This window comes from Corticium candelabrum, chromosome 5 (assembly GCF_963422355.1).
Source record: "Corticium candelabrum chromosome 5, ooCorCand1.1, whole genome shotgun sequence".
Taxonomy (NCBI): domain Eukaryota; kingdom Metazoa; phylum Porifera; class Homoscleromorpha; order Homosclerophorida; family Plakinidae; genus Corticium; species Corticium candelabrum.
This window is the reverse complement of record NC_085089.1, coordinates 3,739,491-3,765,071: the sequence shown is the minus strand read 5'-3', so window position 1 is coordinate 3,765,071 and position 25,581 is coordinate 3,739,491. Positions and strand designations below refer to the sequence as shown.

The window sequence follows — 25,581 nt, the reverse complement described above, 5'->3', positions numbered from 1 at the left end:
TCACACATCCTCGCGCCCCTGCGCGCGCTACGCTCCCAGCAAAATGGAAAGCGAGCCAGAGAATAGTGACAACAGTGCTCTCGAGGAGGACAGAAGTGGACTGGAAACGAGGAAAGGACTAAGTTTAGTCTCAAATGTTAGCCAGAGGGTGAAGCGAGAAGAGTCCAGCGGAGTTGAATCTTCAAGTGAAGAAGATGAAGATGAAGAAGAGGAAGAGGAGGAGTCATCTAGCTGTGAGTTTGGCTGAATTTTACAAATGTTTATAATTCTAATCCTAATTCTGTTGCAAGATGACGAGGAGGAGTGCGCCAGACGAAGAAGTGAATGTGCTAGAGCTATGGCAGAGCTTGAGAAGCAGTTTATTCGTCTCAGAGAACAGTAGGCCTAGTAGCAGAATAAGACTGACTTTTTTTGTCTCCAATAAATAAGAGCATGTTATTAGGCTGTGCGAAGAAAGGTTGCTACAAGTTGAACAGCGACTGGAAGAAGTAGGAAACGGTACTGTAATCTTATTTCTTTGTTCCTTCGCCAGCGTTCTGTCATCTAATCTTTATCAGAAACAGCCGATGAATACTTGAAGCCACTAAGTGAGCTTGAAGACTTAAGTCAAAAACGTGATGAAGTTGCTGACATTTACAAGCAGTTTAGGGTGAGCAACTTGGGTCCGTATGGTAGTTTTAAAGAAAATTATTTTGCTCTACGTTTAATTTATTTGCTTTGAAGATATCAGATGTGGACCACAAATTTGAATCAGAAGGAAATGCTGCTAAGCAGACATATCAGGTTGGCTTATAATTAATAACTAGAATTCTAAAGAAATTCTCTGAAAAAAGAAATAGATGTAGGGATTGTATAAAAAGTAAAGAAACAAGATCTATAGATAATATGAACTAAAGCCAGACATCATTAGTGAATCCTTCCAACCCAAAAAATGGAAAATGTAGGTAACGTGGGGGTTGGAAGGATTCACTAATGATGTCTGGTTTTGGTTCATATTATCTATAGATCTTGTTTCTGTTACTTTTTATACAATCCCTACATCTATTTCTTTTTCAGAGAAAATTTTTTTAAATTCTAGTTTGGTAAGTTTTTTAGGAGCGCAAAAGTGCAACATATACCTAGGGTGTACATGTCTTCATTAGGGCCTGTAAGCCTTTTATAAGCATGTCTTTGATTTAGCGCATTTTCATTAGTGTTAATTAAACCTGTTTATATGTAACAGCTTTCGTTAGACATAATTCAGAGGTAGTTTACTCAAGTGGTTTCTAGGTCTACGGGGTATACCTACTGTACCGTACTATAGTATCCTAGCGCACGTTGCACGAATATGGATCCTAATTTTTAGTGCCATTGCATTGTTCTTTCTTCCGTGCGTGTATAATTGAATATGCAACGGCAGTTAGAATAGAACTTGACCTAGTAGTCAAAGCGGGATATGTGCTGCAAATGTTGAGTTCCTGTATAGAGTGCTATGTGTACGTAATTATTTGTCAATTTTGCTCCTGTGTGCGATGCAGATCACGGACAATGGCAAACATGATGGAATTACACAGTTTTGGTGATAAACTCTTTCATAAATGCGTTTAGCCTATCTGATTGGCTCTTCTTTCATTGTCCCTGGTTGCCATGGACAAACAATGGCAAATACTGCTCCGTGATTGGCCCGAACTGTGCAATAGCATTGACGATGGTCGTTGGATCAAAAATTTGCTGGAAAGAAACACGATTTTAACTAACATTGATTTCGGTTTCTCTAGCCACCAAAAGAATAGAGTCCGGATAATTCTAAAGGCGTTTTCTCAAGTTTCACAGCCGTACGTAATGTACAAAAAGAGATATCCGTGGAGAAGAAGAAGAAGAAGAAGAAGATAGTTGGCACATGGGCCTCCGAGGCTAGCAACTGTTTTCTAGCTTGTTAGATGATTAGTGACCAAAACAAATATAGGATATAGTGCACAACGTATAAACATTTCATTTTGTTGATTTTGAGAATTTTTGTCTTCATTTTCTATGTTTACTAAGTGTGCAAAAAGATGACCACGCCCCACAACGCTCCAAAACCAGGGCAATCCCTACATTACATTGTAAAACAAGCTAATGATTAATTAATGGTAATGACAATAAATAAACAAAAATTAATACAATTTACATTGATATTCACACATACACACACACTAGTAGCTCTGAAGCGACAGTGCAAACACAGCTTCATTTACTAGTTTCATGAACGTAGGTGCCTCCTGAGTATGATTATCCAAAGAAAACCTCAGCTGAAACGTACTGTAGCTGTCCAGTATGTCACTTATAGTTTGCTCTCACTTTGGGTTTGAAGTTTGTACTGCACCTGTGTTTGTTTAGAAACCACTTAGTAGGTGCTGCTATTCCCAATAGCTTCATTTGCAACACAACACTCTATGAGAAACACAGTACAGTAGGAATACTTGCCAAGTGGTAACTGTCTTTTATGTGGATTTTAGACATGTATATATTTATACTTCTTACAGATCCCAACTGGGATCAACCCTACCATCTAAAGCTATTCTACATAACACCATCTTAGCATTGTATAACCGTAGCTTTACAGACAGTTGCTGATGCAAATTACAAACCGATCTACTGATACCAGCATTGTTCAGAAAAGAAGCCCTTTGCGCTATAATTTTAAGTACTTGTAAACTGTTCAGTGTCCATAATCCTAAAGACTCCACCACGAGGGGATGAAAAGTACCTCCAGTGTTCGAAACCATTGCATCATGCCGCTGATCTTTCTCTATCTCTCCTGCTGCAGCCACTGCCCCTGGACAAGTGGCTGCTTGAACAAGGTAGGATGGCTGTAAGGAGTTTTGGACGGTCACGTCAAATATGTCGGAAGACCATGTTCAAAATTTGGGTGAAAATATCACCAGGCCTCGAATTGCTTGTGCTACTGCATCGCATTTCTCGACGACAACGAGAATCATCCACTAGGAGTGCATTGAAGACTACTTCACAGAGTGCATTGTGACGCTTCATTCTCAGATTCTGCTCTTGGTTGCAACCCAATAAATGATCACCGAATTTGTCAATGATTGCACCACATGTACAGCGCTTGGCATCGGAAGGCAAGTTGAAGATTGGAATGCCCAACCAGACTCTCAAAGCAACACTAAATTCTTTGCTGGACATGGCGAGGCCGAGGCTTAGGTTTGGCAATGCCCGCAACCATGCACCGGCATGTTGGCCAGAAATGGTGTTCAGCCTAGCGCGATCTCGAATACTAGCAGAATCTTTGGGGGAAGAACTTAAATCAGAATCCAGCCTACTCTGCAAACTTCGTTGACTAGTCATTTCAGTCTTAAGAGCTGTGTCTGGAATACTTTGACATAGGCGTTTATGAGCAACATGCTCTCCTGGAAAAGTGTGCTTGTTTACGATGGAAAATGATACTTTCAACTGAGAAAGCAGAGAATGGAACCGACATATCAATTGACGGGTGGAGTTACAACTGGCAAGGTAAGATGCAGGGGCAGTTCTGCATGCTTCCCTCAAACCAAGACCGCCCAAACGAATTGGCAGTGTGGCCTGTTTCCACGAATTTTCAGAAAGGGAGCAGTTAGCTATTCCTTCAAGACTCTTTCTTAAGTTGACATCAAAACACCGCAACTGAGAAGTGGCTTTATTAGGTGGCACAGTTCTGAGGAGATGGTTGATCTTGCACAATGAAAGGCATGATCTCAACAAATGTAACTCAACCTGAGGATTTTCAAGACTTTGAAGGTTTTGTTGACATTCCCAAATCTTATCTATTCGCTTTGAGTAGCAATTCTGGAAGAAATCGTTTGATTCCCACACAGGAGAACCCAACAGCTCAGCACCTCCATTTGTTTGAGCTACTCATTCAATGGTTGGTGGTAATTCTGGAAATGTAGGATCTCCAGTTGGCCAGAAGACCTCACACTTGGACATATTGAGCTGGAGTCCATAATTATATATATATATATATATATATATATATATATATATATATATATATATATATATATATGGATCTTTAGATACCTGCATGTCTCAATCACGTATTATACTGTAATAAAATGACATCAAATTAACAGACAGTGTGGACATTGACCATTTCATTCATGGGCTGTGGATCGAATGAGAAATTTATTTTTGAGAAATGTTGACAAGGGCCCTTAAACTTGCAGAAATACTCAGCTAACACACAAGAGCCAAATGGCTTGACTTGCATGATTCTTGATTCATATAGAGTTACACAGTACATGGAAGACTTTCTTTAGTAACTTTGTAATCATCATTCCTAATCTTCCTATAAGTCTGTATTGCAAAAGACCCATCTCTTCATCTATAACAGCATGCTCTTCATTGTGTGATGAATCGTGAAAGGTGATGTGGTTGGATATCACAGAGAAATCAAAAGCCCATTACCATCAGTATATAGAACTTTGTCTGATTGTGTAGTTTTCTGATGCTGGGATAGCAGGTGTGTCGTTATTGGTGTTACGCATGCACACACACACACACACACACACACACACACACACACACACACACACACACACACACCTGCACACACACACACACCTGCACACACACACACACACACACACACACACACACACACACACACACGCTCACACTCACGCACATAAGCACAAGCACATTTACAAACACTGCAATATATTTAGTAGATATTGCATGTATTTACTCTAGGGTTTAGCTCTGTTTGTTCATATGCATGTCTAACCATGGACAACCTTGTAATAATGTAATAATCTTTTTCTATATAGTCAGAGTGTAACTGGTTATATGATAACATGCTGATGGAACTAGAGGAGAAAGTAAGAAACTTGGAAGAAGAGAGAGGAATGAAGCAGTATAGATCAGGTATATTTGACTGTACATTTGTTTGCTTTCTTTGTTGTTTTACATGAATTCTTCTAAGACTCTGGGAAGCGACATCGACAAGGAGGTCTAGATGCTTGTTCTGAAAGAAAGAGAAAGACTGTTACAGTGTCTGATATCCAGTCATGGGTGTACCTTATTTTTGATGTTGTATCAGAATTGCTGTCTAAATTTTCTTGACAGTGTGCATGTCCGTTTATTGTTTACATGTTGAAAGACACCGACATTTTGGAAGATTGGACAGCAATTAAAAAGGTTTAAGTCACTGGTTTGTAAGTTATATTGTATGTAACTGTTATTTACTATGCTGTTACAGGCACAATATTTTGCCCAGAGAAAGACAGAACGTAAGCTGAGCAGTACCATACGTGTAATGATTGGCTATCTCATAGTAGCTTTATTAGTTGTCTCAGGGCATTATGAACCACCATGGCAATCTGTCTATGCGGCAAGGTTTGAGGATGGCAAGTTATTCTATGAAGGCACATGGTATGTTCATTTGTATCAGTAATAGAGTGCTTTAAAGGTTAATAGTAGACTGCAAGTTGGATATAGCAAGCATCAGTTATTTATTGTAAATGACTTAACTTAATAGTAAATACACAGATAACTAACTGCCTTAGTATTATACACATATTCTATTAGTAACAATAACTAGCTTCATTGTTATATGTATATATGTAGTCCGATTTATTGAAATACACCACGTTTCTAGTAGTTGGGTCTTTATTTTTACAGAGGAAACCTTTGGCTAAGCCGGTCTTCCAGGTACCCTGCATAAAAATAAATTATAAACAGACTATTAAAAGATCTAACAGCAATAACTAACTACAAAATAGTAGAATTTAGGGATAGAATTCACGTACAAGAAGAATACTAAAAATGGCTAGAGTGGATGCATTTCTAAAGTGCTCAGGAAGAGAGTTCCATAGTAAAGTTCCACAATACCAAGATGTCCTCTTCAGTGCTTCAGTTTTAGGTCTTGCAGTGATAACTCCACGAGATGTAGAGGTTCTAGTTTCTATCTCACAGATACTTGAGCGAAGGACAAACCGACTAGACAGCTGCTTGCTGATAGACCGTTGATTCCTTTGTAAACAGTTGTGGCAAACTTGACTATATGTCTTTCACGGAATCTTGCAAACTTCAGATTTGAAAGCACGTTTCCATGCGGTCATATTTTCTGGCACTTGCAATGATACGGACAGCTCTTTTTTCAATCGGGTCCAATCTTTTATATTGCGCAGTGTTTTAGCCAGGATTTTTTGCCAACCGTCATTAATGACGTTATCATATGTTTGATGTTGACATATTTGGTAATGACATCATAAAATTACTTTATCTGTTCTCTACTTGTATTAGAATCAAATGCAACATAACACAGACAGACAGACAGATAATACGGTATTATTACAATGACAAGTTGACTTAAAACTGGAATTATAAGCTGACCTAAAAGAGTATCTTCAATCTCATGTTTTGTACACCCTTACTAAGGGTGTACAAAACATGAGATTGAAGATACACAGTAATTAGTAGAACACCTGCTGCAACCACAGTCACTCACTTATAGCATTTCTTGTGAAAGGTCAACAACAAACAAGGAGACCATGCACTTGCTAAGATTACCAGATGTCTGACATGAGAATATATATTGTTGTGTAGCAACTTTGGGACCATCAAGACTACTAATGTCTTTAGATCCATGATCCCACACTATGCATGCTAAGGCTTTCTAATTCTGTCCCAACCGTCAGTAAATGCTGCTTTCCCCACTCCAAACGTTCCTTCCCTCTCCCAACCGTCATTTTGATGGTATGCTGACGGTACTGGCAAGAACACTGTTGCGTAGAGATACAACCCACTTCAGGCAACACAACAGTAGTCCAGATCAGGCTGAGTAACACACTTGTAGAACAAAGTTGAGCGTATTCAGTCAAAGAGTTACCATATCTGCTTAAAATTCCAATCTTTCTGGAGCATTTTGCAATGACATTACTATTTTGGTCTTCCCAAGACATCTTCTGATCAAATTTAACTCCAAGATATTTGACTTTGGACGATGTTGGAATGACTTCATTCTCCAATCTCACTTGAAGTGGTTCTTTGTCAATACAAGTCTTGTACTTGTTAACAAACAAAAACTTGGACTTTGCAGGGTTTAGTGACAATCTGTTATTTTCAAACCATTGAGACAGACAATTTAGATCCTTTGACAACTGTCCACACACTTGACTAGGGCTTTCTGCAGATGTGTACAGGCATGTATCATGTGCATACAGTAAGATCTTACAATCTCCGCGGATGGTAAGTCCCTTGTGTACAGAATGAACAGTAAAGGACCAAGTTTTGACCCTTGAGTCTGCAGTAACTAACTGAACTTGTTCTAGGGCCAACTTTCACCATTTGACTTCAATCTGACAAATAATCTTCAAACCACTTCAATGATGCATTTAATACACCGCACTGCAACAGTTTGCGAATCAAGCGACCATGGTGAACTCTGTTGAACGCTTTCCTCAGGTCTAACAAGACCAAATCAGAAAATAATCCTGCGTCTTTGCTTTCAGGAGATCATCCGACAGAATAGTTACCACATCTGTGTAGTTGTTGCGTGTTCTTTACCACGCATGCATGCTGTCATGTGTAATTGCACCAGTGGTTTGGGTGTACAAGATGAGATCTTGATCTTTGAGGCTACGCATTTTAATAATCAAAGAACCTCACTAATCCGAACAGGACTTGTTATGTTTGGATTTGTGAAGTTCTACTGTAGCCCCACATTTAGGAAAGGGAACAAATGCCAATGCCTGAATATTCGCTTCTGTGACAATAAGATGAGGATGACAACGATTGCTGTATGGCGTATATTGTATGGAATAAGTAATAGTTGGTGGCGTTAGCAATAAAACTTTACTAGTAGCGCGTTCCCGAATAGACGCCTGAGGTGTTTATACTGGCATAAATATGTTTTGCTTTTTTTAAAAAAATTGATGCACAAGGCTTCGTACATACAATTATGGCAGTGTACTGTGGTGTTGACATTACTAAAATATGACTTAGTAAGGCAAATGAGGGAGTCGGAGTCATTAAGTGAGTTCTGACCATACTAGAATTGGTTTTTTCTTATAGGGTTGGTCCTGCTGTTGCTGTTTGACTGTTTACCAAACGTATGTGATTGAATAAGTGAATGAGTGTGTGCTACCCTGTAAATTGTGATTGTATATTTCTTCTGTATTGCTACTGTTGTTAACTCGAGGCGCACATGCTCTAGGGTTACAGTAGTGTGGTCTGTGGACCAGTGATTGAACAGACGGATGGACAGACAATTCGAATGGAGTGCATGCGCTCATTATTATTGCTTGTGTTAATTAGCATGCCAGTTGATGTGATGATGTCTTTGCATGCTTTCAACAGTTATCGAATACTTATCAGATGTCGAAAATTCCATGTGGTAGTGAATGTGTTCAGCCCTCTTCTCACGCTCTTCATGTTAATTAGCAGGGGCCAGTACTTTGTGTGCAGCAGCTGTCGGTAACCTAAGCTAGCAGCAGTGTGTTTAGCACTTCAGTGCTTATTGTGTCGTTATGCCCTTCCATAATGGGCAAGTGGGGTCTTTACCCCCATCTGGGCGCTCACCAACCCGGCAGGTGAGCCTAGCAGGGTACATGTTTCTGTGTAGTCCACAAGGCAATCAATGACTAGCCAATTCGATATGGATTGCAGGCATTACGGTGACCGCGAACTTGATACAGCATGCCTAGTGGATATCAATGACCATCAGGAAAGCACTGAACATCATCATCAACTGTTGGCCAGACCACAGAAACTCCCTAATGACTGAAATGAGTCATAGTCTCGTGGATAAAGCTAGAGAAACATGAGAAAGATAGACAAGTTTCATAATTTACTGTTGTAACTTCCCTATTCATTTGTTGCGTCCATTTCTGTCGTCTTGTTGCATTGCCACTTCTGTTAGCCGAAACACAAGATTTGCTAGGAACGGTGGGCATCACAGTAGTCTCGTCAGTGGGATTTGAAGTCAAATTCAAATCAGACGCCACACAAGAGATGGTTCGACCAGTCGCCCTACGCCCAGAACTATTCCTGGTCTTCGGAACAGCTCCAGTGATTCCAGAAGCCGACTTTTTGAGCCCTGTTCTGGTTTCTCGACAAGGAACACGCTCCTCAGCTAGCTCTGAGACGAGTGATACAGCTAGACGTCCATCTTCCATCAATATCCAGGACAATTTGATATTATTTGTTGTGCTCAACCAGATCAGTCTGGTTTGTAAAGTCTGTTACAAGTACCGGAAGCAAACCCTGCTTCAGAAGTACTTAGGCCATCACGGCTGTCTAGAAAGAAGACATGACTTTACGAAGGATCCGAGTAGATCCCAGAAGCACTGTTTTCTGTAAGTGCTGCAGGTTGTGATGACCTGGAATAATGTCCAGCCACCGTGTAATAACTGCGTGCACTGTGCCCAAAGCTCCCAAGACTACCGGAACCACCAGTGTTCGACAATGCCACATGTGGCTTATCTCCACTCGCAAGTCGCTGTACTTTGCCAACTTCTCAGCATGTTTCTTGCCAATGTTGCCATCAGCAGGACAGCTGATATCAATAAGAAGACAAGTGTTTGTCTTCCTATTTCTGAGACAGATGTCTGGACGATTGGCTTTGATCTTCCTGGCAGTGGGGATGGTGGTATCCCACATCATAGTAATGTCATCCGTCTCCACAAGCCTATCAGGATGATGCCGGTACCATCTGCTCTCCACTGGAACCCCAAAACGACGACGAACATCCCAGTGAATGATGGAGGCCACCTGATTGTGTCGATCAGTGTAGTCCGTCGGTGCCAAAGCACTACAGCCTGCCACAATGTGGTCGACTGTCTCCAGGCCTACACTGCACATGCGGCAAGTAGGACTGACATCACGATGTAGAATCTTGTGCTCATAGTACCGAGTCCAAAGAGCTTGGTCTTGAGCAGCAACAACCAGTCCCTCAGTTGCAGCAGGAAGATTCGCTGCCTTTAGCCATCCGTAGGTCTCTTTCATGTCCACAGGCGGTTGCTCAGTGAGACGACGATACTGCCCGTGCATAGGCTTCCCGCTCCAGGACCGCACACAAAGAGAACTGCAGGACGTACGGTAATGTCTTGCATCTGTTTCAGGCGCTTGCTCGAAGCCGCCTTCAACCGAGATGGATGCATTCCTGTGTAAGTTCTGCGACTTATTGTCCGAAGCAAGACTCCTCTGCAGCTGTGCAGTAAACCGACAAGCCATGCGCTTGATCGAGTGTAAAGATTTTCCAGAGTCACACTCCCATGTCATCTGCATGAAAAGATCAGAGCTGTCAGCAAGGTAACAGTTCAGCCTCACAATACAAGATTGATATGTTGACTCAATCTGTTGTAACCCCGTACCCCCATCACTGGAAGAAGCGTACAGTCAGTCAATGTCTGCAGCAGGATGGTGGACACCGTGCATAGAGAGGAGCTTTCTGGTCCATCGATCAAGCTGCTGCAGGTCCGTGCACCCCCAATGAATGACGCCAAAACCATAAGTGAGAACCGGTAGTGCAAACCCATTGATGGCTAGAATCTTGTTCCGACCATACAACTCAGTCCGGAGAACCACCTTCACTCTGCAGAAGTACTCACGACAGAGTCTCTCCTGCATCATGCTGTGCTGAATACCGTTACTCTCATCCACACCTAAGTACTTGTAGACTTGACCCGGTTCCAGACAGTTGATGGTGTCTGTTTTCGTACCGTCACTGCAGAGTTGTGTCCAGATAGCCTGCTGTTGACAAAGTGTGCAACAGCACATTTGTCCAGACCAAACTTCATCTGGATGTCATCAGAGAAGGTACGAACTGTGGGCAACAACCCATCCAACTGATCAGAGTTTCTGTCATACAGCTTCAGATCATCCATGTAAAGTAGATGACTGATGGGCTGACGTTTGGCAGTCTCACCATGCCCAGTGGTCATATGGTAGCCGTAACCGGTTCTGTTCAGCTCCTTACTCAGAGGATTGAGAGCCATACAGAAAAGAAGTGGAGAAAGTGAGTCACCTTGGAAAATACCCCTCCTGATCTGCATAAGCCTGTCTTGATCGTACTGTTCCCGCAAGAAAACACCATCGATGTCCTCCAACTCTTCATCACACGTGACAGGAACCTGCACAAGACTGGACTGATCTTATGCAGCTGAAGGCAGTGGAGCAACCAACTGTGTGGCACGCTGTCATAGGCTTTCTGGTAGTCCACCCAAGCCATGCTCAAGCTCTTGTGCCTGGTCTTGAGTCTTTGGTAAGCGGCTTGTTGATCAACAGCTGATCTTTTGCACCAAAAGATCCCTGTTGACAACCCTTCTGCTCCGGAGCCATGAGGTTTCTCTGAACCAAATGCCCTGCAATCCTCTACCTGATAACTGAGGTGAGGGTCTTATAGAAGACAGACAGACACGTGATAGCCCGGTAATTTTTGGCCTGGTCAGTCTTGTCATTTTTAGGAATCAGAGTGGTTGTTCTTTGAGACAACCAGTTGGGTACAGAGTCTGGATTCTGAACCAGCAGGTTGTAGTTACAAGTCAGATCAGTGTGAAGACACGTGATACGCTTGACCCAGAAACCATAAACCTTGTCTGGATCAGGAGACTTTCAGTTCCCCATCCTTTTGAGACACGATGTGACCTCATTGTCTGAGATAGGTAACCACTGCTGCTCATCTCTCTGTTGCGTCTTGCCATCGGTTTGACGTCTCAGCCAGAAGACAGACTCATTGTGATGTACCTCAGTTTCTAGGATACCACCCCAATACTGCTCGATCTCAGACTCGGATGGCGGGGAAGTGACCTGGATAGTCTGCTTACCCAGCTCTCTGTAAAACCGTCCAGCATCTCGTTGAAACAAACTGTTCTGGCGAAGTCTCTTACGATTCTTCTCCAACCTCCTGGTCCACTCGACTGTGGACTTAACTTCCATTTTCAATCAATTGATGGTGACCTCACAACTTCCTGAACAGGAAATGCCCAACCGATGCCGGAGAAGTCGGAATTCATGTAACATACAAATGCCCGATGAACCCTTTCTAACCTCCAGCAACAGTGAGATTGCACGTCGAAGTGCGAGAATCTCCATATCCAGCCTTCGTCTTCATGTCGGTGTTTGAGAATTGGTTGACTTTGTCGTCTTTAAGTCCCGTCTTTTGGACACTGGCGAAGCAGCAGAGTATACCAGGTAACTGATTTCACTCATATCTGGTTTATTCTTCAACAAATTAATGATTGTGTTAAGATCACCAATAAGTTTCAGGGTTCCACTGTTCACAAGATCCTTGGAAGGCGTTGTCTCTCACAGATAGGAATTTGCCTGACTTTCTGCCACTCCTCAAGAAACTCTTGACGAAGTACAGGGTCCACAGCAGCATCACTATCAAGCGAAAGACCATCCTCCGTTTGGCAACAATCTGGACTGAGTTGAGGTGTAGGAGTTTCCATCTTTTCTAGCCGAGAAGCTATACTAGGATGTGTAGTCATCAGATCAGAGCTCACAGAGTCACAAGGGGATGGTGATTCCCTGATACCACTGCACTGAACTGAATCCAAAGTGTCATCTACGGACAGGATATCACCGCTATCTCTTGCAGATGAGCAGTCCTTAGAGAGAACAGTGACTGACTGAACAAGGGAGCCATCTTCCAAGTGATTAGCAAACTCATGATCCTCTTGCATCAATGACACGACAGGTTTCCTACCACGTGCAGCAGGTGCCATCCTGACTGAAGCCATGCAAGGTGACACAATGTCAAGCAAAGGCGTGACAACTGAACTATCAGCTGATAGAGCAGAAACCACATCCAACGCTGACATCTGCACACCAGGACAAACATCAGTCGTGACAGATAACAAATCTGAGACGGGCTTTCCATTCTGTGCGGCCTCACGTTTAATCTCCTCCAACTCTGATTCAGTCAGACTTCCAGAAGTTAGGAGATATCCCTTCTGGTCTGCCAAACGCTGCTCAGAGACGTCAGTCAGAGAAGGACTTCGCTCACACCAAGCTGATACATGGGTTTTCTGAAAGCAGAGAACTTGCATGACAGCAGCATGTGGTAATAACAAAATATCACTTCCCTATTCATTTGTCTCGTCCGTTTCCGTCATCTTGTTGCATTGCCGTTCCTGTTAGCCGAAACACAAGATTTGCTAAGAACGGTGGGCATCACAGTAGTCTCATCAGCGGGATTTGAAGCCAAATTCAAATCAGACGCCGGATGAGAGATGGTTCGACCAGTCGCCCTATGCCCAGAACTATTCCTTGTCTTCCGAACAGCTTCAGTGATTCCAGAAGCTGACTTTTCGAGCCCTGTCCTGGTTTCCCGACAAGGAGCGCGCTCCTCAGCTAGCTCTGAGACGAGCGATACAGCTACACATCCATCTTCCATCAATATCCGGGTATATTATTTATTATCATCATCATCATCATCATCATCGTCATCATCATCATCATCGTCATCATAGCATTATCTCACAAAGGAATCATGACATTAAAGCACCAGGTTTAGCAGACTGCCCTTATATAAATGGTATACTGGCACGCCTTTTTAAATGAAGGAATTACTCAATATTGTGGCTCGTGTTACATACAATAGTATGGATCTAGAGTATTCCCACGGCTACCTCAGACACTTAATCACTAAAGCTTATTTACCAATTCAGCTACTATGTTATTGCTGTTAGGCCTACTCGTTTGCAGAGCTTTTGGTAGCTGTCTTTTTTACCATCTGTGATGCCTGCATTTTGTACTTTTTCTCCCAGACAGTGCATTTTACTCTAGACTGTTGCTACAGGTCATTGAATTATTCTAGCAAATTCTCCTGCTGTACAAGCAACGCCACGTTGACTGTGCACATGCATTAACATGGTAATATTTGGGTGTCCAAGGTTACCTTGCTTATAAGGGCATGTCTGTTTAGTTGCAGTTCGTTTTCGTCAAACATTTTGGTAACACTTATATGAGTGTGCTCTTCTGTGTGAGGCAACTCAGTACTGATATTTTTATGTGAGCAAAGTGAGTGAGTGAGTGAGTGTGTGGTCATGTCCTATTTTATTCAATAAAAAGTGGCAGCTTACTAAATTAGCTACTAACAGTTGTGATTATCTTTTTCTGAGTTGAATAAAAGTGAGTCTCTTAACAACATCAAGAATGTGTTCTTTGATGTGGTCAAGACTTTGATTTGAGTTTGGTGGTGAACCAATTAGTCATCATGGCAACTACCTAGATTGCTACAACAAGATGTTAAGGTCTGTTGACCTTAGGTGCAACAAGAACGTACTGAAAATCCAGAAGGCAAAGCATCCAGCAGTGTGAAACTACCAAGATGGAAAAGTTGTTGCTTGACATCATGATTGCTCATTCTTGGGGCAAAAAAGACTTGTCAGGAAGTAGTGAGAGAGCATATTTTGCTGTTTTAAAAAGAGAAACAGAAGAATGCTCAGTACTTGAAGATAGCTTCCAAACTTGGACATCTGTTTTGTCAGGGTTGAGGTCTTTGGGGTCAAGCAGCAGTGAAGAATCTAATAGCAGCATTCAGATGGGCTCCCTTGATTAGTGAACTGTCCTATGGTCAATTCAAATGCAAGTGATCTCAATGGTTAGTAATGTCTTTTCAGAAAGAGAATGCTGAAATAATCAAATAGAGCTGCTGAATATCATTGAAAAGAAACCTTGAGGTCTAAATACATTGACCACACATGTACATGTACGTATGGGACATTGCTTCACTTATGACTTCACTTGACTTGATTTTTTCTAATGGTATTTGTCTCTATCATTGCTGTTTTGCTGTTTTAACCACTTTGTTGTATAGAATTAGCATTCTTTGTGCTCTTGATTACAAACTTTACGAAATAGGTGTGAATCAGTGATTTAGTTATGTGGTGGAGGTTGATTCAACTTATATGTAGATGATGCAAGTGACTATTAATAAAGTAAGAAGATAATACCTAGGTTTTAATGGGAATATTGATATTAGTGTAGTTTCTTCATGAACAGGTTACTAATGGATGTTGACTGAATTTACAGTACCTGTGCTTTTAGCTCTGTAATTCTTTATATTTGAACATGCAAGCTAGTGAGAGAACAAACTCATGTAAAGTGATGGTGCAAGTTGTAGTGTACCTCCCTCTCCTTATGATGTGGTAGTAAACATAGTTTTTCTTGGTAGTGTTATTTTAATATGTGAATGGTTTGAGCTCTATGCTGCTTATTGTTTACAGGTACTTACAAGGAATGGAGGTATGGATGAATGGCAGAGATTCTTACAGGTGAGCACAAATACAGGGCTATTTTATCTTTATGTTTAGTAAATGTAGTCTTTTGGTCTATTGATGTATGGATGTTTAGCCAGCAAGTTTCTGTGACATTCATTATTATTCGCAGCCAAACCACTAAATATCTCTGCTATTATACACTATTACATCTATGTTAGTTTGTAATCAATGCTGTAACTGCACATTTCACCCTATTTTATTCATCTATTTCAGTGCTCCTTCAACTTTGTATTTACAACCAAAGATACTGCAAACTTTACACTACATGTATATTTGCAGTCCATCCTCAGACACTATGGAAAACATTAAACCTACGAGACCGTTCAAGGTGTTTGGCTATTTCACACAAGCATGCAAAATGTGAATTGCCTTTCCACCCGTCCCCTCCAAAGAGTGCACAAATTTTTATGCTTATTATAGAGACAATTGAAATACTGTATTATTAAAGAGGCTTTTAATATATGTAAGCAAAATGTTATTTAAACGTTAGAAAGGAAAGCTCTTCAAAAAAAGTCATTTTAAGCTTTCCGTAGGCATGATCTAATTGGACAACCAGATTGGTTGTCAAGACTTTCAAGGCACAAATCTGCAATTTCTGTTGATGTCTCTCTGTATAGTATTCATACGTCAGACCTGCTGTATTTCAAAGCGAATATAGCTGAGAACAGTCGCCAATACATGACGTAGTGGATTATTGGAATGTTTTGGCAACTAAGGGAGCCTTCATTAACCCGAGCCTGCATGTGCTAGGGTTACAGTAATAAGTGCACTGTGGATGCTTCTGCAGTCCAGTGACTGGCAATAGGAATGTAGCTGGTGTTAACTTAATTAACATGCCCGATGTCAACAATCTCCCATGCCAGTCAATGTGTCCAGCCCATTCTCATGCTCATTAGCAGGTGCCATAGCCTAACCTAGTAGCTGAAGGTTTAGCAATTTAGTGCTTCTTCATCAGTTTAGATCAGGAGAAAGCATTCAATCGAGTGCTCATGCAGTGGACCTTTTCTCAGTCTAGTTTTGTCAACCTTCAACTTTGGATCTTTATCTTTGTAAGTGGGTATCAATAGTATTTTACGACTTATATTAGTCAGGGTTATCCCCAGTGTACGAAGAGGCACGGTGCTGTGCTATGCTTTACTGAGTAGGCAGTGATTGGCTATGAAGACAATGGAATTTATATTTTGAAATATTGCAAAGTTGTTTGAGTCAAGCAAGCTATTTCAAAGAATATTAGAGCCCATTGAAAGCATGTTTGCAAGACCAATTAGGGTTGAGACTGCAATATGGTATGCACTTGGTTGTAATCCAAGTAGTCAAAGAGCAACAGTGGTGTTATGCATTGCCCACTCTTTATGTCAATATCTGCTCCAGGCTTGTGATTTGGTGATGGAGCTCTTAATATCAGGTGGCATTGTAGGTTCATTATAGAAGTAAGTGAGGGAGACTTTTCAGAACAGCAGAAAGAACCTCGTAAGAGACGACAAAATAATAACAATGACTAACACAACACGCCTTTTTCATGTCAGTATTTTTTGCAGAAAGCATGTTCTAGCTGAGCAGAGTAAGCATATTCTTGTTACTCTGCTAGTAGAGCAGAGTAAGCAGGATGGTAGCATTGCTCTGTTTAGAGATCTGGCCCCTCCTAATCACTTGCTTTCAAATGATATGCGAATTGACTATGTAGGTGCTCTACTTCTTGATCTCTGGAAAATCTTCCATGGGCTCTATATTCTGTTGGTTAGGAGACTACGAATTAGGTTTGGTCTACATCATACAACTCTGAGTACTATCTATCACACTGTCAAGCAAGGTAGGGCTGGTTGGATTGGCTTTTAGACTAGAACGCATTACCTGGTATGCAGGCCATTGTGTACACAGCCCAGTTATGGAAGTGAGGGCTGTCTGGAAAAGGAATGTGGTGTAGGTTGTGATCATAAAGATTTTTGTCATAGCTCACAAACATCCTGAGGACAACCCTGTGATTGCATCATATCAAGCCTTTTCAATACAATGAGGTGTCTGAGACAAGATTGCTCTCATCCACTCTTCTTTCTGTTCTTGTTTCCAAGACTTCCAGGAATTTAGTGAAACAGTCTCCTATTCAAGGTCTTCCTCTACGTGAAGAAGCTGATGCAGTTAGAATTAGACAATAAATGAATGAGATTAGTCATCTAATAGACAATGCAGATTTCGATGCACTAGAAAAGTGTCATTGGACGTTTCAATCTGGGACAGGAGCAAAACTTAACTGATTAATCACACTGTCTATACTTGGGCGGGTGGTGTCAACACACCGATACCCAACTGGTGGTAAATTGGTAAGTGAAAGTATGCAAGCGCCAAGACTCATAGAGGACAGACAGTGATCAAAAACAACTGGGGTGGAATCAGGAACAAGTAGAATCAGTCCTGAAAGTGGAAATCACATGACCTCTTTTATAGATGCAGACCATTAATTGCAAATTCTTGTGCATCTGCAAAAATGTGGTATGGATCACGTTGTTTCTCCACCGCAAGATCTCAGTTTGATTGAGAAAATGGTGTAGAACTTGTCTGGCATGAACAATTGCCACTAGTCAATTGCTTGGTTTGCTGTTTACCTGTTTGTGAAGAAGGAAAGTCTCTAGTCTCAACCATTCAGCTTCAATGGAATACCTGACAGTCAGCCGCGGCAACGTAGAGCATCATTTGCTGTTTGGTTAAATGTCATAGGCAATCCGTTTACTATCAAGGAGTACCACGAGGCACGAAAACACTGATTCCATCACAAGTGCCACCATTCTACAAATACTTAAAGCGTTCACACCAGGCCTAATCATGATTAGTTGGCATTAGTGCACTAACGCCACTCGTTCATACTGGTGCTAATCATGATTAGTGTAGCGCCATTCTAACACTGTAAAGAGTAGTATTACAACCGCGTTAATGGTGTTAGTGGTTGCACATGACATTGGCACGTGAGGTAGTATACAAGAAGAGCATACCGCCGATGTTTCTGATGTAGTGTTGTATGTTTAAACGTACAAACGCAGCTCCAACATGTCGGCATATGTATAAAACGTACGTGCCTGTACATATGACAACTTCCTGCCGTCTACCACTGAAAACTGAAAGACTCCACTACCAGTGAGTAAAACGAGCAGCCTGAAGCTCCAACTGTTTCCAGGTATCAACTATGTTTCTCTAGTTCTCCAGCAGCAGCTGCAGTTCCAGCTCTGTTGGCAGAGTTGAGGAGATATGAATGTTGGAAGGAATTTCTAACAGCTAAATCAAAGTATGCTCCTTTACTCTGAGCGAAATCGGGATGGAATATATTACCAGGTCTTGAGTTATCATCACTACTACAGCGAATTTCTTGTTTGGTACTTGGAACATCAATACAGAGAGCTCTTCAAAGACGAGTTCACAAAGAGCATTGTGCCTTCTGATAAAATGGAAGTTCCGAGGCGGTCCTACAGTGAAACAATGAACTCCTGTGAGGGCATGGTAAGACCTAAATTGTGGTTAGGAATTGTTCTAAGCTATGCCCCGCATGTGGAGATGAAAGAGAATTGACACAAGCTTGATCTCTCAACCCAACAGAATTTCTTATTTCACTGAACAAAGACTTGTCAAGAGTCTCCTCAATTTTTGTGTGGACGTCATGATATTAATGTCACTCTGTAAAAGCAGGTGTGAAAGTCTATTACGCATCAAAGTTTGTTGTCTTATTATGCATCAAAAGTTAGTCAGGAAAGGTAGAGTCATGATTGAAAGGCATACTGGAATTCTCCAAACAATTCTTAAACAGTTGAGCTGAAAGAAGTCTCGTGTCATTGCAACTGCCAATGAAAGTTGCTGTGGATGAAAGTTCAGTAGATCTGAAACCGGGGCTACCAAGGCAAGCCCAAGAGACGTCAGATATAGATGAGAGAGGTAGTCTCTAAGCAGCTTTGTATGTTGGAATCAAATGTAATTACTTGCTTCTCAACAGGATTTGAAGGCACTGTCGTCAGTGGATGGTTAATTTGCACACACCCATACCAGGAATTTCTGAAACAACGCCCAGCCAAAAGACTGCCCACTGGGCGATCTTTTGGGAACTGTTCTCATTTACAGCCTATGGGCCATTGATGAGAATCAAGATCGTGGTGCGTGATTCTACATCGCAACCCAAAGTTGGTCGATATTCTGAGGCTGAATTAGTAACGTGTGTTGCTATACTACAGTGTACATACAGGTTTTGCCAGACAGCGGTCTTACACTGTGGATCAAAGAAGGAAGCTCTAAAGAACGCCTGACAAGAAGCATAGGAGGGCCTTCAGGCGTGCTCGCACTCATAAGTTTATAAAGACTAAGTATCTAGGCAGGACATTGCAAGATGGGCCTCACACTTGCCTACTCTTTGGTGCTCAAGTCAATTTGCCAATTTCCAGCGCTTCCTATGAACCTTCCGGGCTCTTATTGAGAATGGATATTCTTCCATAAAAATTCTATTTTCCGTATTGCTGCTCTGGGCGCTTTGTGGAAATTCCCGGTAGAACTTCTTAACAGATGAAGTTCTGTCTGTGGGTTTTAGGTCTGGAAGATCTTGAAGACAGCAAACTTTGTCTATACAGGAGACCCTAGTAATTTGAGACCTTCAGCAGAATTCTGAATGTGTTGGATCTTGGCAGGAACTCAGGAAATGATGCGTTGCCAGTAGGCCACACCTCACATTTGGTTATATTCAACAGTAAACCGTGTCAAGGACAAACTACAGATAATTTGTTCAGGAGGGAAGGGGCTTGCTGTGCAAGAGCCAAGCCAACGAATGTACCACAGCTGAATACCACAGCTGAAGGTTGAGCTCAGGAGTTTGGCCAATACTGTCCAGAACATCTAAAATAACGAGGGAACAATGCAAAGGATTGAGAGGGTTTTCTTGTTGTATACCAGTTGTTGACTTAATGGAGATATTGGCAAAGTGCAATTCTCTGGCGCAATGTTAACACCACTGATACCATGCAAATATTTCAGGAAAGTCCCTTTGGACTTGGCGAAGTAAGGTAGAATGTTGATACTCATCTTGAATGCATTGGAGAAATCAATCTTAATGCAACATTGGTCTGTATTGTCCCCATGAGACTCAATAAACCCCCTTAGAGTATGAACTGCTGCTTCTAAACCTCCTTTATTCCCACACCCACTTAACCACTGGGTAGGAAGAAATCGGGCAGCCATGGTTTTACAGCAGAACAAGAAAGACGGCTGGTGATACAACAGAAGATTTTACCCACGGCAATTGGCCTTAAATAAGGCAGTGAGTGGAGTTCTAGTGAGCCATGGAGCAATGCGAGTGTCAGCCCATCCAGTAAGGAAGAGGCTTGCAAGAAGAGTGAGGTTTTCTAGGCAATCAGCAGCAGAAGAGGTTGTACCATCAACTGCATCTAACGAATATATATGTATATATATATATATATATATATATATATATATATATATATATATATATATATATATATATATATATATATGGCTCACAGGAGCCCCACTAACAGCTTTATACAAGAAGCAGGAAGGTGGAGGTATAAGGCCAATTGCCGTGGGAGAAACACTTCGCTGGTTGATTAGTCGTGTATGCTGTTCAGCCGTGAAATCTAAGCTTCCAGATATTTTCTTGCCATATGGCCAGGTAGGTGTGGGCATCCCAGGTGGTCTCGAGGCAGCGGTACATTCACTTTCCAGCTTTATTGACACTTTTGGAGATGATCCCAACTTATGCTGCCTCAAACTGGATATGTCCAATGCTTTCAACAATTGTGACCGTACTACTTTTCTGCGACGTCTTCACAGAGAGCTTCCTGAGCTTTTTGGATGGGTGCAGTGGAGCTATCACAAACCCGCAGAACTTCGTTTTGGCAACCGAAAACTCACTTCTTCTACTGGTGTTCAGCAAGGCGACCCTCTGGGTCCTTTGCTTTTTTCCTTGGTCATTCTAGATTTAGTTGATGAAATTGGGCCATTAAATGACATCAACTTAAAGTTGTGGTACCTAGATGATGGAAATTTTGTTGGACATCGTTGCAAGGTAGCTTCACTCCTAGAGCAGATGAAATCTAAAGGGTCTAGATATGGTCTTCAGCTGAACATGTCCAAGTGTGAGATATTCTGGCCTTCTGGAAACCAGTCCTTTCCGGAATTTCCGTCAGATGTGGAACGCGTCGTCGACACAAAGGGTGGTGCTGATTTTCTGGGCTCTCCTCTCTGGGGATCTGAGGTCTTTTTCAATACTAGCCTTTCAACTCGTATTGACAAAATCTGGGAAAGTCAACAACGCCTGCAAGATATTGAAGATCCTCAGGTAGAATTACTTTTACTGAGATCATGTCTGTCTTTGTGCAAACTAAACCACATACTCAGGACTGTTCCACCTGACAAAGTCCTTGGCCAACTTCAATCTTTTGACATCAACTTACGGAAGACTCTGGAATCAATAGTAGATTGTTCCTTATCAGAAAGCTCATGGCAACAAGCTACACTCCCCATTCGCCTGGGGGGCTTGGGTTTGAGGGAAGCTTCTCGATGTCACCCCGCAGCCTATCTTTCCAGTTGTAACTCTTCTCGTCACTTGGCATCCTACCTTCTATCCATGAGCAGCCAGTGGAACATGTCATATTCCGATGAGGGCCAGGCGATTGTGTTTCCAGGGGAGTCTACGGCCCAAGATTTTTTGCAACTCCTTTTACCAGATAACAACCACAAAATTGATTCCACCAGTCAGCATCAGTTGCAACTTCGGTTGGACTCTGCTTTACGGTCTTCACTCAAAGAATCGGCGAGCATAAGGGATCGAGCTCGACTGAATACCATTTCTGGTCAACACACTGGGGCATGGCTACGGGCAATACCGAACCCGAATCTCGGCCTTTCCATGCCCAAAAGAGAGTTTAGTGTGGCACTACGGATATGGTTGGGTATCCCCATTTTCCCTTCCCCAAACTCCAAACGCTGCCCTTGTGGTAACATTATTGATAAGTTTGGTGACCATCTATTGGGATGTAATCAAGGACAGAGTTTGACAACGAAACGTCATGATGCTCTATGCGAAGTGGTGTACAACGCACTGCTTACAGATGATTCTCGTTGTCGTCGGGAGGCAAGATGTAGCAGTAGCAACCAAACAAGACCAGGAGATGTTTATCATCCAGATTTCGAGCGCGGTTTGCCTGCCTACTTTGACTTATCGGTACGAAGTTCCTTACAACCGTCTTTTCTCACTCAAGCAGCAAGTCATCCAGGTGCAGCATCTGATGCAGGAGAGATGGAAAAGGACGAACGACATCACCTGAATGTGTCCAGCACAGGCAGCCTTTTTCATCCGCTAGTAGTAGAGACTCTGGGTCTCTGGACAGCTGCTAGCCTTCAAGTGCTCAAGATCATAGCACGTAGAGCTTCGTTTAAACATAATGTTTCAATTAGCCAGTCTGTTTGTCATTTTCATCAGCAACTCTCTACTAGACTGTGGTGTAGCAACGCTAAAATGATACTAGCTAGATGTAGTTTAGATGGTACTGCTAGTCCCCTATGGGACCTATAATATAATATATATGTATAATATATATATATAAAAAAAAAATAAAAAAAAAAAATATATATATATATATATATATATATATTCTAAACACACGCACACTGTATATACATAGTCCTGTTTGTGAAGAAGTATATGTATATGTTGTCGTGTTATTAGCATGCTATATGGCTTTGCCAGTACGAGGGCAGGGTTATTGCCCGAGGCGAGTCCGAGTGCTGTTGATAGAGGCAATAATGCCCTGAGAAAGTAGTCAGTCTAGTTGCCACCTGTTGCGTGGTAGTACCTTTGTTTCTTTGGAGTACATGTAAACCCCACTTTTTGTTTTACAAAAATAAACATTATGGCAATTCTGTCAATATCTAATTGACTGCTCTATGAGAATATCGAAGCACAAACAACATTGCTTTGAAGCACAAACAACATTGCTTTGAAGCACAAACAACATCTCTTTAGCGGCAATGATTGCTTACTGTTGTTCAATGTAATTTCCAAGAAGTTTTGAAACATCGGTCTGTATACCCAACTGTCATCTATACATGTTGCACATTTGAACTGCAAATGTCCATGTCCAGTTAGTTTGGATCCTATGGCAACGTCTTTATCGTTCTGCATAACTGTACGTATAGTCTCCTGTATGAGGGCCATATCTATCATTGTAGCAATCAGTAGTGGAAAACTGTACCTTACTTAACAAATCAATTACTGTTCAATAAGTTTATGGCAGGGCTCAATACCTGTGCCACGTGATTCTCAACCAATGTTCAAATAACATGAAACTAAGTTTGGCACTTTTAAGTTTTTAGAGATGCCAATGCAAACCAATAAGTCTAATTGTTGTACAACCACTGCAGATCACTTGACTATGCTGACGACACTTTCAAGAGTAGTAACTGTTTATTATTTCCTAAGAATCGTAATAACTACATGTACCTATATCTGTCCATTTTTGCAGAGCTACTATCATCAGTGTCAACACAGCGGAAGTAAGGACATATAGGAAAAACTTTATTAATAATGTTCATGATTAATATTAGTTTTAACTTATTGTATAGGTCATAGTCCAGAGACCTAACGGTGGGAAATCACGAGTTTACATCTCGCAGCTGCAGTCTGGAGAGCAGAGAATTCGTTTGAACAAGGAACAATTGCACTAAAAGTTTACAACTCAGTATACCATGCAGCAGTAACAACAGCAGCATATCTAGACAACTTGCAAACTGACAAACAGTACAACGTAATATAAAAACATAGGAAAGCAGTTCCTAAGTTGTTCATACACCGCCATGTACCGCGGGCAGTTACTAGAGATATGACGCACACCAATCAGTCAGAGCCTTGTAGCAGTCCCCGCCCTGCTTTGCGTTCGCATTACATGTTCTCTTTATCCAATCAAGGAAGAGTTCTTCGTTCTTCTTGAGAACTAGGTACTGGCCAAGCACAACGTACGCTTTGTCAAATCCTTCGTTGGCTAGTCTCTCTCCCAATGTAGGACCAATTCCTGGTAACTCGGTGACCAATTTCTCTCCCATTGGCTCTGCAACGAAGTCACGATGTTTCTGCGAAGTGCTTGACATTCTAACAGCCAAACCACGAATCACTGCTTTAGTACGCATGCGTAAAGTTGCAGAAGCGGCGTGGCAAAATCATGAAATGTCTAGGAGCAGAGTAATCTGCACTGCGAACATTATGGGTCTATATGTTACTTGACTGACCAGCATATTTTTACGTTACGTTTCCGACGAATGCCCAGGTCACAGCCTCGGTTCCAGACGCTTTTCCGTACATACTACTGCACGTGACACGCATACATGTGGGTCAAAGTAAGGGTCACCCCTCCTACTTTTGACCCCATGTATCCTGTCACGTGCAGTAGTACATACGCGAAGTGTCTAAAATTTACTTTTTCCGTATATCGAGATCGGTTGAATCCAATGAAATAGATAGGTAATGGGCGTTACATTTGCGTGCGCTAAGAGTGCATTCGGAACATCCAGCCCTGCTGCATCTAACCCTGCATCCAACCACCAGCGTAGCGTCGGGGAGGGAAGGGAGACTATAGCCCCAAACATTTTGGGCGTGTCACATCGCTTCAAGCAGAACTATAATTTTTAATTAAGTTACTACACTCGGCAACTAAAATTTAGATAGACACGGCAGTCCACTCAAAGTAGTACGTTGACGATCGACGACGACGTTAACTATATCTCTGTGACAATACACTACACATCATCATCATTTCAGTATGATATAGACCAGTGTCGAGAAGTCGTGGACATGCACTTACAGTGAGAATGACCATCAATTAGTTGAGACATCGCTATCCGGCAATGGCAGAGTCAAAGAAGACCGCATCAAAAAGGCATGCAGAAGTCTATCCATCAATTCTTTTTCAAGTAAGTCTAGTTAGTTACGGTCGACAACCCGATTGACCGGAGAATGGAATCTCCTGCGGCTCCGCTACCTAATGATTTGCTTGCACTCCACGGTGTACCTAGTTTCTCAACAGGTTTATTCTATTTAATAATAAAAAACTATAGCTAGACCTATATTGCTCCCTAGATTACGAGATGCTAAAATTGGTCGACGTCGTTTCACTGAATTGGTCTTCTAGATTCTATTGTCATCGAGATGCCATCTAGTTTTGACGATCGAAAAGAGCCATGAAAACCATTTTTTTGGCACGGACGGTAACAGTGTTTCCACTCCTTTACATGTATACGCACACGGACGGTACTCACTCCTACAGTTTATTTGTAACCTAAAATTGATAATAATTTA

At 41.8% G+C, this 25,581-nt stretch overlaps 2 protein-coding genes across 2 annotated transcripts; both read left to right on the top strand.

Annotated features, from left to right (window-relative positions):
* The first annotated feature begins 13 nt into the window (after nucleotides 1-13).
* Nucleotides 14-24,118, top strand: LOC134180088 (breast cancer metastasis-suppressor 1-like protein). Its single transcript, XM_062647167.1, is given in 12 exon segments — nucleotides 14-233; nucleotides 291-378; nucleotides 443-498; nucleotides 564-649; nucleotides 724-783; nucleotides 4,788-4,884; nucleotides 4,943-5,157; nucleotides 5,219-5,249; nucleotides 5,307-5,391; nucleotides 15,195-15,242; nucleotides 23,756-23,786; nucleotides 23,856-24,118. Coding segments are annotated over 12 exon segments (1,089 nt in total). The 5' UTR covers nucleotides 14-43; the 3' UTR covers nucleotides 23,958-24,118.
* On the top strand, nucleotides 20,866-22,826 carry LOC134180184 (uncharacterized). Its single transcript, XM_062647278.1, has one exon. The coding sequence runs from the start codon at nucleotides 21,007-21,009 to the stop codon at nucleotides 22,804-22,806; it is 1,800 nt and encodes a 599-aa protein (XP_062503262.1). The 5' UTR covers nucleotides 20,866-21,006; the 3' UTR covers nucleotides 22,807-22,826.
* Nucleotides 24,119-25,581: the final 1,463 nt, after the last annotated feature.

Bases quoted from the DNA above. Each gene is read 5' to 3' on its own strand.
- LOC134180184 (XM_062647278.1), top strand. From the start codon at position 21,007: ATGTCCAATGCTTTCAACAATTGTGACCGTACTACTTTTCTGCGACGT.